Source organism: Coregonus lavaretus, assembly GCF_964263955.1.
Source record: "Coregonus lavaretus genome assembly, chromosome: 24".
Lineage (NCBI taxonomy): Eukaryota > Metazoa > Chordata > Actinopteri > Salmoniformes > Salmonidae > Coregonus > Coregonus lavaretus.
In genome coordinates, this window is record NC_140011.1 from 43,205,865 (window position 1) to 43,221,695 (window position 15,831).

The 15,831-nt window shown below is 40.3% G+C and overlaps 2 protein-coding genes across 2 annotated transcripts in view; one reads left to right on the plus strand and one right to left on the minus strand.

Annotated features, from left to right (window-relative positions):
• LOC311100024 (GTPase IMAP family member 4-like) overlaps nucleotides 1-15,831 on the plus strand; it is a gene marked incomplete at its 3' end in the record, with an annotated part of 35,450 nt that overhangs the window by 6,860 nt on the left and 12,759 nt on the right. The window lies entirely within an intron of this gene.
• Nucleotides 416-11,758, minus strand: LOC311100023 (GTPase IMAP family member 8-like). The gene is made up of 3 exons (XM_084140753.1): nucleotides 11,690-11,758; nucleotides 4,668-5,272; nucleotides 416-2,224 (listed from the first exon to the last, which is right to left on the minus strand). Exons 2-3 carry the CDS (start codon nucleotides 5,224-5,226, stop codon nucleotides 1,107-1,109), a joined length of 1,677 nt encoding a protein of 558 aa, XP_083996879.1. The 5' UTR covers nucleotides 5,227-5,272; nucleotides 11,690-11,758; the 3' UTR covers nucleotides 416-1,106.

A 15,831-nucleotide genomic window follows, 5' to 3' on the forward strand; every position in this document is an offset into this window, starting at 1 on the left:
GTTGTGCTGGTGCATGTGCCAACTCTGAATTGGTGCAACCTCATAGTAAAACATTTGCCTGGCTTCCCATCTACATCGCTCCGGCCAACTGACGTTTCTTCTTCACGATTAGTCTGGATTTGACTCTCTCCCAGACAATTTCTAGAATGCCAACACATTCTGATCGTTCTGATTGGTCCCATAAATCGATGGGTTGGGCCCGAGCCGGCCTACATGATGTCACAAAGTGCTATACAGAAACCCAGCCTAAAACCCCAAACAGCAAGCAATGCAGATGTAGAAGCACGGGGGCTAGGAAAAACTCCCTGGAAAGGCAGGAACCTAGGAATAAACCTAGAAAGGAACCAGGCTCTGAGGGGTGGCCAGTCCTCTTCTGGACTTTGATACTCGTATTGGTTAGATTTTTTTTTTTTTTACAGACGATACAATCACTGATGATTTTGTTTCATACAACGCCCCTCATTTTGACGTAAACAAACACATGCTGGTTGTAATGTCCTCTACCACTACTGGCAGGGGAATTCCAAACAATTATGCTTTTTCATGTGTTTTCCTAACAGTCTGATTCTCAGTGGAGTAAATTACTTATGTAAAAAATACTTTAAAGTACTATTTAAGTCGTTTTACTTTACTGTTTGTATTTTTAGACAACTTTTACTTCACTACATTCCTAAAGAAAATAATGTACTTTTTACTCCATACATTTTCCCTGACACCCAAAAGTACTACATTTTGAATGCTTAGCAGGACAGGAAAATGGTCCAATTCACACACTTATCAAGAGAACATCCCTGGTCATCCCTACAGCTTCTGATATGGCGGATTCACTAAAAACAAAGGCTTCGTTTGTAAGTGTTGGAGCGTGCCCCATAAATGAAAAAACAAGAAAATGGTGCAGTCTTGTTTGCTTAATATAAGGAATTTGAAATAATTTATACTTTTATTTTTACATTTGATACTTAAGTATATTTTAGCAATTACATTTACTTTTGATACTTAAGTATATTTCAAACCAAATACTTTTAGACTTTTACTCAAGTAGGATTTTACTGGGATACTTTCACTTTTACTTGAGTCATTTTCTATTAAGGTATCTTTACTTTTACTCAAGTATGACAATTGCCTACTTGTTCCTCCACTGCTGATTCTACAGTAGGAGTAGCTGAAGGAACAGCGTGACTGTCAGGTAGACCATTATAGAAACCAATCCCAAAGCCTATCATTCCACCTACAACACCACCTACACCAGCTCCTCCAACAGCTCCTACACCAGCTCCTACACCAGCGCCTACAATAGCTCCTATCCTTGCACTTTTCAGTGCATTACGAATCCTTGCACCGTATTTGTGCATAAACCATGTAAATAGTGACTCTGTGTTTGTGGCTTGGGCTTTAGGCTGGGGCAGATCCTGAGAGACTGACCTTGAGACAAGAGCTGAAGTTTGATTTGTAGGATCTTTCTCTTGTTCTGGCTGCCCGGTTCCTGTTACCTGGTTTTCCAATAATTCTCTTTTAAGTTTTTCCTCTACTTCTTGTTGCGTTTTCTCCTCTTGAAGTTTTCTCTCCTCCTCTTTCTTAACCCTGGCTGCCTCCTCAAACATCTCATTGGTGTAGCAGGTTCCTCCATTCTCCTCCACCATTCTGTCTATCTTCTCCATCAGTTCTGTGACTTGAGATCTGTTCCCTTTAGCTTTATTGTTGAGGACATGGTACCTCCCCCCACACTGCTCTACCACTCTACCGAGGGCTCTGTTCTTTTTGATCTCTTCCTCTATGTTACCCTTTAGCTTATCTCCATGACTGAAGAGAATGAAGGCATACTTTGCCATTCCTGACCCAAACAGTTCCTCCAAGAGTTTAATGACTTCCTCCTCCTGCTCTGTGAACCTGACATTCACTGGCAGAACTAAGAGGAAGGCATGAGGCCCTGGACTAGACTCAATGATGCTTCTACCAATCTCATGTGTTAATTTTTCCACAGTAAGCTGTGTGTCAAACAGTCCTGGAGTGTCAACCACACTGACATCCCTCCCATCTACTGTTGCCTGCTTCATTTTTGTTTTACATGTTACCGAGGACATGGTTTGTTTAGAAACAAAATTTCTCCCACCAAGGATTGTGTTTCCTGTTGCACTCTTCCCAACACCACTTTTGCCAAGCAGAACCATCCTTGTTTCTGGAATACTGACATTCCAATTGGGGAGGGTCCTTGATGCCTTTTGATCTGTTTAAAGACAGACATCACATTTTATAAACTAAAATGCGACATATCTCAAACAACCATACAGTACTTTAACAAAGGGGCAATCTGCAGTTCAAACAACAACGTGCCAGATTTCACGCACAAGTTTCATGGTCACACAAGGTGGATTGAAAATGAGTAGCCTAACAATAATTTATTTACATGGCCCATAGTCATGGTCCCAAGCGGCTCCTGGCTTAACCTAGTCTACACTACAATTAGGCTGATACAAAGCCCTATTTAGTTTAATGATTTAAAATTGTATTTCTAGCCTACACTTCTATTGCTGTTCTGTACAGGGGTGGAATATATTTACGACGGGTGTGGTTTCGTGACAATGAGCTGCTCACCAATTTGACAGGTCTAACCCAGTTCCACCTCCGACACTGCCAGAACAAGAGCAATGCGTTTGCCGGCTAATGCAGACTTTTAAATTAATGATATGTACCCATTGATTCTTGAAGAATATAACTCATAAATGCCTCATGAGCTTAGTTCAACTGTCTAACTCCATCAGAACCCAAAATATAAACTTTTTGTTTTTAAACAATGTAATTGTAAACAAACACAATATAGCTTCAAAATATGGTTAAAGCCAGAGCCACATATTTTGATATCTATATACAGTGAGGGAAAAAAGTATTTGATCCCCTGCTGATTTTGTACGTTTGCCCACTGACAAAGAAATGATCAGTCTATAATTTTAATGGTAGGTTTATTTGAACAGTGAGAGACAGAATAACAACAAAAAAATCCAGAAAAACACATGTCAGAAATGTTATAAATTGATTTGCATTTTAATGAGGGAAATAAGTATTTGACCCCTCTGCAAAACATGACTTAGTACTTGGTAGCAAAACCCTTGTTGGCAATCACAGAGGTCAGACGTTTCTTGTAGTTGGCCATCAGGTTTGCACACATCTCAGGAGGGATTTTGTCCCACTCCTCTTTGCAGATCTTCTCCAAGTCATTAAGGTTTCGAGGCTGATGTTTGCCAACTCAAACCTTCAGCTCCCTCCACAGATTTTCTATGGGATTAAGGTCTGGAGACTGGCTAGGCCACTCCAGGACCTTAATGTGCTTCTTCTTGAGCCACTCCTTTGTTGCCTTGGCCGTGTGTTTTGGGTCATTGTCATGCTGGAATACCCATCCACGACCCATTTTCAATGCCCTGGCTGAGGGAAGGAGGTTCTCACCCAAGATTTGACGTTACATGGCCCCGTCCGTCGTCCCTTTGATGTGGTGAAGTTGTCCTGTCCCCTTTGCAGAAAAACACCCCCAAAGCATAATGTTTCCACCTCCATGTTTGACGGTGGGGATGGTGTTCTTGGGGTCATAGGCAGCATTCCTCCTCCTCCAAACACGGCGAGTTGAGTTGATGCCAAAGAGCTCGATTTTGGTCTCATCTGACCACAACACTTTCACCCAGTTCTCCTCTAAATCATTCAGATGTTCATTGGCAAACTTCAGACGGGCCTGTATATGTGCTTTCTTAAGCAGGGGGACCTTGCGGGCGCTGCAGGATTTCAGACCTTCACGGCATAGTGTGTTACCAATTGTTTTCTTGGTGACTATGGTCCCAGCTGCCTTGAGATCATTGACAAGATCCTCCCGTGTAGTTCTGGGCTGATTCCTCACCGTTCACATGATCATTGCAACTCCACGAGGTGAGATCTTGCATGGAGCCCCAGGTCGAGGGAGATTGACAGTTGTTTTGTGTTTCTTCCATTTGCGAATAATCGCACCAACTGTTGTCACCTTCTCACCAAGCTGCTTGGCGATGGTCTTGTAGCCCATTCCAGCCTTGTGTAGGTCTACAATCTTGTCCCTGACATCCTTGGAGAGCTCTTTGGTCTTGGCCATGGTGGAGAGTTTGGAATCTGATTGATTGATTGGTTCTGTGGACAGGTGTCTTTTATACAGGTAACAAACTGAGATTAGGAGCACTCCCTTTAAGAGTGTGCTCCTAATCTCAGCTCGTAACCTGTATAAAAGACACCTGGGAGCCTGAAATCTTTCTGATTGAGAGGGGATCAAAAACGTATATACTTATTGTTATTCTGTCTCTCACTGTTCAAATTAACCTACCATTAAAATTATAGACTGATAATTTCTGTCAGTGGGCAAACATACAAAATCAGCAGGGTATCAAATCGTTTTTTCCCTCACTGTACATGGCTCTGGTTAACAACTATAATTTTGATCTAATGGATGGTCAGTCCTTGCATCCATAGCCCCATCTATGAATTTGAGAGTGATTACCTAAAAAGGTTGTGGGGCATACGCTTTGTTGTTGTTTGAACTGCAGATTGCCCCTTTAAAAAACCTTTTCAAGCTTGTTAAGGAATTATTATTGATGTATTTGACTTGAGTGCAGTGTGATGTCGGTAATATGAGTTGGTTTAAATCCTGATGTTGTACTTACAGAGACAAGGAAATGTCTTTCTCAGCAGTGATTCGAGCTGCTTGGAAACCTTCTTACTCTTGTTGTTGAACACATGGTACCTTCTCCCATACTTTACCATCACTTCTTTGAGGTGTTTTGAGTCAGCGATGAATTGTTGTATGTTCTGCCCCTCTAACTCATCTCCTCTGGTGAACAGGATCCAGGTTTGCTTCAAAAGACTCTCTCCTAGAAGATCTTCTACTATACTGACAACACTCTTCTCCTCTGCTGTGAATCTGTCGATCTTGACCACCAGGAGAAACACACGGGGACCAGATGAGGTTAAGTTGAGGACGTCCTTAAAAGTCTGCTCAATATCCTCCTCAGGTCGATCGGGGTCACAGAATCCTGGAGTGTCATACACAACAAGATGCCTACCATTGACGGTGACACTTTCTATCGCAATGTTATTGGTAATAGACATAGAACTCTTCTTTGAGAGAAAAGCATTTCGTCCCAGGATGGTGTTCCCTGTGGCACTCTTCCCTGCTCCTGTTTTACCAAGTAACACCACCTGCAATGCTGGAGATAGCCCCATCTTCAAGGAATGATCTTGCTACTGAAGAGAAGTGATAAGCAGGAATCTGAAGAAAAAGAATTGCTTGAATTAAATAATTACACATTGCATTACATCACTTTTTTCATAGTAGGCTACTGTTTTATTAAAGTAGGCTTAAATGGTTTACTCCAACATTAATTTTATGTTTTCAAACCTCCAAAAAAATCTAATCTGTCAAGATGAGTCCACTCTCTGTTGTGTAGATCCATCTATAGCACTTATCTATCTCATTAATTGAAATTAACCATCTGACAAATTTGGTAATGAATTATCACTTTAATGATATCATCACTTTCATTGTATATGATAACAGAAGCAATGAAAATGTATTTGTTTATTGATATGTTTATTTGGATCCCCTTTAGCTACAATTACAACAGCAAATTGTAACAGGGTCCACATTTTCTTATTTTGAATAAACAATTAATGCAAAATGTCATTATACACCCATACACTGATTTGTATTTTCACACTTCATTAACGAGAGGCAAAACATAGTAGCAACCAACTAGTAACTTCAAACCCTGCTACTGGGAGATTACACAGCGTTCTCTAGAAAAATTATCTTGATGGCAACGAAAAAGCCACAAGAATAAACCAATTAATAATAATAATATGCCATTTAGCAGACGCTTTTAACCAAAGCGACTTACAGTCATGCGTGCATACATTTTTGCGTATGGGTGGTCCCAGGAATCGAACCCACTACCTTGGCGTTACAAGCGCCGTGCAATACCAGCTGAGCTACAGGGGACCACAATTAATCTCATGATGTTACCATGTCAACCAGTCAGCTCAGTCGTGATCACCTACTTCCAATTCTAAATCCAACTCTGCCTGGCCTAGCCCACCCCCCCGAATTGATATTCAAGTAATAATAAGGAATTACCCTCGACCACGCCCACAAATTGGGAAAAACAAACATTCTTTCCCATTGACCCCCAGTGTAAAAGAGGCAAGTTCGCCGTTGATTTTTTGTTATAAAGAAATAACAAAATATGCCGAAAAGCTCCTGCTACGGTTCTCAATGGTCCAACGTAGGGAAATGGAGCCTGTTAGAAGAGCCCTATGGCTTCAGGCTATTCAGCGTGGGAGAGTGGGAAATGTGGGGACCCGGTGTTCAAGTAGGCTACATGTACTGTAGCTATGTGTGTGGAAAACTTTTCATCACAGGTAAGACATTTCACTTGCTTAGTATGGTCCACTCACGTTGGCAGTTAGCATCATCATGAAAAGTGGCATGAGGGAAGTCCTACAATATTACCTTTTTCTAAGTAGTGAGAACGCTCGGGAGCAGGCAATGTTAATATTTGTTGGTACTTTTTTCGTGATATCCAAGTGGTAGTTACAGTCTTGTCCCATCGCTGCAACTCCCGTACGGACTCAGGAGAGGCGAAGGTCGAGAGCCATGCATCCTCTGAAACACAACCCTGCCAAGCCGCACTGCTTCTTGACACACTGCTCGCTTAACCCAGAAGCCAGCCGCACCAATGTGTTGGAGGAAACACTGTACAACTGGCGACACGAGTCAGCGTGCATGCGTCCGGCCCGCCACAAGAACTCGCTAGAGCGCGATGGGACAAGGACATCACGGCCGGCCAAACCCTCCCATAACCCAGACGACGCTGGGCCAATTGTGCACCGCCTCATGGGTCTCCCGGTCGCGGCGACACAGCCTGGGATCAAACCCGGGTCTGTAGTGATGCCTCTAGCACTGCGATGCAGTGCCTTAGACCGCTGCGCCACTCAGGAGGCCCTGGGAGCAGGGAATGTTGAAAAGTAATCTTTAGACATGTTGTACTTTTCTTAAATGTAGTTTTGTAATTGACTAAAACAAGCAGACAACTAGAAAATCGTGTTTGAAAAAAGTGACGTTTTTGCTGTGAGCCAATGGGGTAACCTAGGTAACCACAGGTTGTTTTCTATAGTCCAGGCAAAAGCTAATCGTTAGTTCTATAATCCCAGTGGGTATTAGATACAACGTTGCAGTGTTGCCCGCCTGTGGGGAAAACAACCTCCTCCCTAGCATTCTCAATACTTATATTGTAGGGCTTCCCTCATGCCCCTTTTCATGACGTGCTAGCTAGCTACTGACCTGCACATTAAGCTAGACCAACAACACAAACAAACTGACAATACAGCTACAAGTAGTGAGTGGAGTTACAAACTGACTATACTAAACAAGTTAAATGTCTTACCTCTGATGAAATGTGTAGTTCTGACTATACTCTTCAAGAGGTGATGATATTAAAACCAAATAGTTATAACTTAATCCCTTGAAAACAGCACATTGTTGTCAATGGTTTTAGCAGAGCTGAGGGTTTCCTTGCGCCCCCCCAGCAGCCAAATCGAATACACCGTATTGTGACGTTTTATTGATAACGACCTATAGAGGAGGAGCAGTCTACCGTGTCCGGAAGCAACTTCACCATTCATTTTCTGTATTTAGGGTTCACTCAAACATCGTTTTAAGCTTTCTTTTACTATTGACAGTTACAGCTGATTTCGGGATTGTACAGTGCCATCAGAAAGTACACAAACCCCTTGATTTATTCCACATTTTGTTGTGTTAGCCTGAATTCAAAATGGATTAAATAGATTTTTTACACACAGTACTCAATAATGATAAAAGTAAAAACACGTTTTTAGAACGTTTTTATTTAGAAATAAATTAATATATAAGTTACATAAGTCTTCACACCCCTGAGTCAATACATGTTACAATCACCTTTGGCAGCGATTACAGCTGTGAATCTTTCTGGGTAAGTTTGCACACCTGGATTGTATAATATCTGCCCCTTATTCTTTTCAAAATTCTTCAAGCTCTGTCACATTGGTTGTTCATCATTGCTAAACAACCATTTTCAAGTCTTGCCATAGCTTTTCAAGCAGATTTAAGTCAAAACTGTAACTCGGCCACTCAGGAACATTCACTGTGTTCTGGGTAAGCAACTCCAGTGTAGATTTGGCCTTGTGTTTTAGGTTATGTCCTGCTGAAAGGTAAATGAATCCCCCAGTGTCTGGTGAAAGCAGACTGAACCAGGTTTTCCTCTAGGATTTTGCCTGTGCTTAGCTCCATTCCGTTTCTTTTTTTTATCCTGAAAAACTCCCCAGTCCTTAACGATTACAAGCATACCCATAACATGATGCAGCCACCACTATGCTTGAAAATATGGAGAGTGGTACTCAGCAATGTATTGGATTTGCCCCAAACATAACACTTTGTATTCTGGACAAAAAGTTCATGCTTTGCCAAATTTTTTGCAGTATTACTTTAGTGCCTGTTTTTGAATATTTTACTCTGCCAATTAGGTTAGTATTGTGGAGAATCTACAATATTGTTGATCCATCCTCAGTTTTCTCCTATCACAGCCATTAAATCCTGTAACTGTTTTAAAGTTACCATTGGCTCATGGTGAAATCGCTGAGTGGTTTCCTTCATCTCTGGCAACTGATTTTTCATTTATTTTATTTTATTTAACTTGGCAAGTCAGTTAAGAACAAATTCTTATTTACAATGACGGCGTACCCCGGCCAAACACAGACGACGCTGGGCCAAACCCAGACGACGCCGCCCTATGGGACTCCCAATCACGGCCGGATTGTGATACAGCCTGGAATCAAACCAGGCTCTGTAGTGACACCTCTAGCACTGAGATGCAGTGCCTTAGACCGCTGCTCCACTCAGGAGCCATTAGGATGGACACCTGTGTCTTTGTAGTGACTGGGTGTATTGATACACCATCCAAAGTGTAATTAATAACTTCACCACCATGCTCAAAGGGATATTCAATCTCTGCTTTATTTTATTTTTACCCATCTACCAATAGGTGCCCTTTGCGATTCATTGGAAAACCTCCCTGGTCTTTGTGGTTGAATCTGTGTTTGAAATTCACTGCTCGGCTGAGGGACCTTACAGATAATTGTATGTGTGGGGTACCGAGATGAGGTAGTCATTCAAAAATCATGGTAAAACACTATTATTGCACACAGAGTCCAAGCAACTTATTATGTGACTTGTTAAGCAAATGTTTACTCCTGAACTTATTTAAGCTTGCCATAAAAAAAGGGGTTGAATTTAATCAAGACATTTCAGCTTTTCATTTTTTATTAATTATCATCATTTTTGAAAAACATAATTCCACTTTGACATTATGGGGCCAGTGACAAAAAATCTCAATTTAATCAATTTTAAATTCAGGCTGTAACACAACAAAATGTGGAAAAAGACAAGGTGTGTGAATACTTTCTGAAGGCACTGTATATCGATTAGCTCTCCTTAAATATTTGTCGTCTGATGTATTCGTTTCAGTATCTGAATTGTTTAATTAAACTTTTCGCCGCCAGCTCCTGATATCAGGGTATAAAAACTAGTCTCCGGAATTAGCATAGTGCGCATGTGCGCCCAGCTATCTCCTGTCCCGAGTTTGTTTAAACTGGTCATCGCTAGTTACCACAGCCACAGAGTCAGAATGCCTGCCTACTCAACCAATCAAATGAGGGAGTGTGATGACGCATTAGCCAGCTAAGAAGGCCCGCCTACTCGACCAATTAGATGAGGGAGTGTGATGATGCATATTCCGGTTCGCGGGACACGCCTAATTTTCGAAATGGCATATCTCAAGTTCAAGTTTGAGGACCAAATAACTAAATATACTGAACAAAAATATAAACGCAACATGTAAAATGTTGGTCCCATGTTTCATGAGCTGAAATAAAAGATCCCAGAAATTTTCCATATGCACAAAAAGCTTATGTCTCTCAAATGTTGTGCACACATTTGTTTATATCCCTGTTAGTAAGCATTTCTCCTTTGCCAAGATAAGGAATCCACCTGATAAGTGTGGCATATCAAGAAGCTGTTTAAACAGCATGATCATTACACCAGTGCATCTTGTCGTGGGGACAATAAAAGGCTACTGTAAAATGTGCAGTTTTGTCACACAACACAATACCACAGATGTCTGGCTACCAAGTGGGTGGGCCTATGCTGCGTCCCTGCCCAGTCATGTGAAATCCATAGATTAGGGCCTAATGAGTTTATTTCAATTGACTGATTTCTTTATATGAACTGTAACTCAGTACAATCTTTGAAATTGTTGCATGTTGCGTTTATATTTTTGTTCAGTATGCCTTCGGGAACAAGAATTGGCAACGTCACTAAAGTTCACAACATTCAGAAAGGACAAAGGTTTTGAGCAAAAGGGTAAGTTGTCAAGTTTTTAGAAAGTAAGTCGTTTCTTTTTTAGAAAACTAGTAGCTAACTTTTGCTACTCTCATCTAAAATGAGCTAGCTAGCTAGTTAGCATTAAGGATTCCATTCCAAGCACAGAGGAGTTATTCTATTTGGTAGAGCAACGTTGTTCGTTTCCCTACAAGCCTTTCATTCTAATAGTAATATATCATATTCTTCAACAGATGCACAACCTTTGGCAGGAAAACAACTCAGTTAGGAGAATAGAAGTCTCCCATTCAATAGTGTTCCGTTTCAAGTAGTGGGCACGAAGACATACAGCACCAGTCCAAAGTTTGGACACACCTACTCATTCCAGGGTTTTTCTTTATTTTTACTATTTTCTACATTGTAGAATAATAGTGAAGAGATCAAAAATGTAATGAATTTCAATTAACAGGTGTGCCTTGTTACAAGTTAATTAATGCGTTGGAGCCAATCTGTTGTGACAAGGTAGGGGTGGTATACAGAAGATAGCCCTATTTGGTAAAAGACCAAGTTCATATTATGGCAAGATCAGCTCAAATAAGCAAAGAGAAACGACAGTCCATCGTTACTTTAAAACATGAAGGTCAGTCAATCCGGAATTAATTTGTACCATTATCTCATGGACTGTGCCCACAGCTCAATCCAATGAATAGGGGAGTGGTAGCCTACCATTTCTTCAACCCCATAGGCCTACCTATTAATTTGTATTAGTCATTCTGAATTCGCTTTCTATTATGCATTGTTCTTGTTCTTTTAAACGCCTTTCAAAATAATGGTAAACACATTTCACTACGGGGACAATTAAGTCAGAAATATTATTAGCAGCAGCGTAGGCTATTTTGCCAACAGGCATAGGCCTAAATCTAAAGCAACACAATTATCAATTATCATAACAACGTTATAGTATGGGTAAAAATAATATATTGATATATTAGCAGTAGGCCTAGACAAAATCCTATAATTTGTAACAAATTGATATGTTAAACAGTTACGATAGGCCTAGGCCCCTATCTATAGGCTAGTTTACTCCTGAAACACGGATCAGTATGTCTACACTAAAGCGATGGTTTGCAAAATGACGCAGTTCGTTTTTGAAGTGTCAGATTATAATACTCTGTTTTATCTATTTGTTTATCATGTTGGCTGTCGTAATTATTTTGAGAAATACATTTACCTTATAGATAAATGCCAAACCGACTATTCAAATGAACGCAATCATACCTGTTTTTGTGTTCAAATCAACCGACGATAATAGAACATTGGAACAGCATTCGTTTCACTTTCAGGTATAGAAAAACAACAACGAAACCACTCCCCTAAATCGAGTCCTCTAACAGTAGCCAAGGCTCTGTCTTTTCAGCTGAATTGAGATTTCCTGGTAATAAGTTCACAATAAAAACGTTTGATATTTTTCCCACAACAAATTCATATTATGCCACACCAATTGCGATCATATAGGCAACACGTAATAGGTACGCTACGTTTCAACACTCATCGCAAAATTGGCTCTTATGAATGAGAAAAAAAAGGAAATATAGACTTTTATGATATTGAAAATAATAACACACATACATAGCCTAATGACATATAGGCCTATTTGTCATATTTCACATAGGCTATACCTATCCGCTTTATAGCCCAAATGTAGGCCTGAGTAATTATTTTAAAAATCTGCATATAAGCTTAATTAATTAGGCAGTTCTTTCGGCTAACCTTATTCATCATGTAGGCTATATAGTCTAGTAAGTAGGAACTTTAATGTATTTAAGCCACAACAATATTTCGTGATTCACCGCCAACCGAGGGGTGGGAATATAACCACTCGGGATAGGCTAGGACTGACAGTCCATATCGATACGATATTTTGTGTGTACAAAGCATCAAATGACAACAAAAGCATAACCCATTATAATTCGAGCGACGCGCTTCAGCCTGAGCCCAGCACAAAAATAGGAAAAGGGCTCACCTGAGTGATTCTGAAATCCACAAAAAACATCGCCACCCGAGTTAAGTTCATGTCATCTCTTATCCATAAAGAGGAGCACTAAGATGTTTGCAATAACCTCGAAATGTATTTTTCCGCTTGCTAATGAATTGGATATGTCATATGATTAGATTATTTGGCTAAATTTGTTAAAGACTGAATGATAAAGTCACAAACCACGTTTCCATCCAGTTTTTATGCAGTAAGGTCTTACCAAACAAAAAATAAATCACAACAGCTGTGATGGAAACAGGACGTTTTTGGTACAATTTTATTAATGCCAACAGATAATTTGACCGATAAATACATCACAGACAGTGTCACCAGCAAAGCACCCCCACACCATAACACCTCCTTCTCCATGCTTTACGTGCGGAGATCATCCATTCACCCACACCGGTTGGATCCAAAAATCTCTATTTTGGACTGCAGACCAAAGGACAGATTTCCACCGGTTTAATGTCCATTGCTCGTGTTTCTTGGCCCAAGCAGGTCTCTTCTTATTATTGGTGTCCTTTAGTGGTGGTTTCTTTGCAGCAATTCGACCATGAAGGCCTGATTCACACAGTCCCCTCTGAACAGTTGATGTTGAGATGTGTCTGTGACTTGAACTCTGTGATGCATTTATTTGGGCTGCAATTTCTGTGTCCAAACTTTTGACTTGTACTATATATATATATATATATATATATATATATATATATATATATATATATATATATATATATATACAGTGGGGGGAAAAAGTATTTAGTCAGCCACCAATTGTGCAAGTTCTCCCACTTAAAAAGATGAGAAAGGCCTGTAATTTTCATCATACAGTGGGGGAAAAAAGTATTTAGTCAGCCACCAATTGTGCAGGTTCTCCCACTTAAAAAGATGAGAGAGGCCTGTAATTTTCATCATAGGTACACGTCAACTATGACAGTCAAAATGAGGAAAAAAATCCAGAAAATCACATTGTAGGATTTTTAATGAATTTATTTGCAAATTATGGTGGAAAATAAGTATTTGGTCAATAACAAAAGTTTCTCAATACTTTGTTATATACCCTTTGTTGGCAATGACACAGGTCAAACGTTTCTGTAAGTCTTCACAAGGTTTTCACACACTGTTGCTGGTATTTTGGCCCATTCCTCCATGCAGATCTCCTCTAGAGCAGTGATGTTTTGGGGCTGTCGCTGGGCAACACTGACTTTCAACTCCCTCCAAAGATTTTCTATGGGGTTGAGATCTGGAGACTGGCTAGGCCACTCCAGGACCTTGAAATGCTTCTTACGAAGCCACTCCTTCGTTGCCCGGGCGGTGTGCTTGGGATCATTGTCATGCTGAAAGACCCAGCCACGTTTCATCTTCAATGCCCTTGCTGATGGAAGGAGGTTTTCACTCAAAATCTCACGATACATGGCCCCATTCATTCTTTCCTTTACACGGATCAGTCGTCCTGGTCCCTTTGCAGAAAAACAGCCCCGAAGCATGATGTTTCCACCCCCATGCTTCACAGTAGGTATGGTGTTCTTTGGATGCAACTCAGTATTCTTTGTCCTCCAAACACGACGAGTTGAGTTTTTACCAAAAAGTTCTATTTTGGTTTCATCTGACCATATGACATTCTCCCAATCCTCTTCTGGATCATCCAAATGCACTCTAGCAAACTTCAGACAGGCCTGGACATGTACTGGCTTAAGCAGGGGGACACGTCTGGCACTGCAGGATTTGAGTCCATAATTTGCAAATAAATTCATTAAAAATCCTACAATGTGATTTTCTGGATATTTCTTTCTCAATTTGTCTGTCATAGTTGACGTATACCTATGATGAAAATGACAGGCCTCTCTCATCTTTTTAAGTGGGAGAACTTGCACAATTGGTGGCTGACTAAATACTTTTTTCCCCCACTGTATATGGTTACTATAGAGGAGAGTAGTTATCGAATGTGACAATGTTAAGCGTCTCTCTTCCTCTCTTTAACAAGCATCAATGTTGTTGTCATTCCGCTAGGGACCTGTTTTCATCGTATGAAGTTTCCAGTCAATAACCGGTACAGTGTATGTGTTTATCCTTTTAAATAAATGATTAAACCAATTTGTGTATTACTGAATCATGAGTAAGGCTCAGGTTTCTGCCGACGCAAGGAAGTTACGACTCAGAATGATGATATGATACGAGGTTATGATTAATAAGTTGACTGTTTATAGATGTGATAGGTAAAGACCTTCTAGAGTTTAATTCGGGAGATGGTAACTCTTTAAACAACCGCTCTCGTGGTGCCCCAAATCCTAATGTGTTAATTGTTACATGATTAATTTAATTGCGTAATAATTCAACAGTGGGTTAATTAGAGAAATAACAGTCTTCAGATAAATATATGAAGTCACGACACGACACCGTGTGTATCAACAATGGTCCACCACCCAAAGGACATCCAGCCAACTTGACACAACTGTGGGAAGCATTGGAGTCAACATGGGGCAGCATTCTTGTGGAACGCTTTCGACACCTTGTAGAGTCCATGCCCCGACGAATTGAGGCTGTTCTGACGGGCAAAAGGGGGTGCAACTCAATATTAGGAAGGTGTTCCTAATGTTTTGTACGCTCTGTGTAGAACCAAAAAGGTTTCTATCGCATGCTTCATATATCGAACCCCTGAAAGTTCTATTGATCAGAACGCTACACACTTAGAAGTAAAGGTGCCTGGCAGATCCTTTCCAGTTCAAAAAGGTGTAAAGGTTCAAACCGGAACCTTTTTGTGATGGGAGGGGTTAAATGTTGAACTTTTAATAATATAGTGTAGAGGTATTGGTAGCCTATCAGATTGGAGGCGTGGCTTATGTGATCTCATGTGATCACAAGTGATCTTATGTGAAGTTAATGTAATAACATGTGACATGTAAAAGCAACATGTGATAACATTAAACTACACATTTGAAAACATTTGAGCATATGTGAAAACATGATCTCATGTGAAATAAATATGACAATATGGGGGTGCAAATTTTCAACATGTGAAAGTACATGTGGTCAGTTATTCCAACATCTTCAAAGTGCGTATCGGAATTTGGTAAAGGTGCACAGTGCACGGTAAACTTCTGAAATGTCCAGTAAATGAAAATGCTGCCGGACACATTTTCCTAACGGAAACCCTGATGTGAATATATGTTTTCACATGTGAACATTTCAGCTCAATGTGTGAAAACAGTTATTACACATGTGAAACTGCAAATTTCATGTGTTTTATGTAAGGGAAGTAATGAGATGGTATGAGGGGTTTTATGGTAACTGTTACGCTGTTCAGCTAAAATAGTGTTCAAATCTTTAATCAATATGACATGATCACTTAGTACTGACTGTTTAATATGACCCCACCTAGGATTTGAAC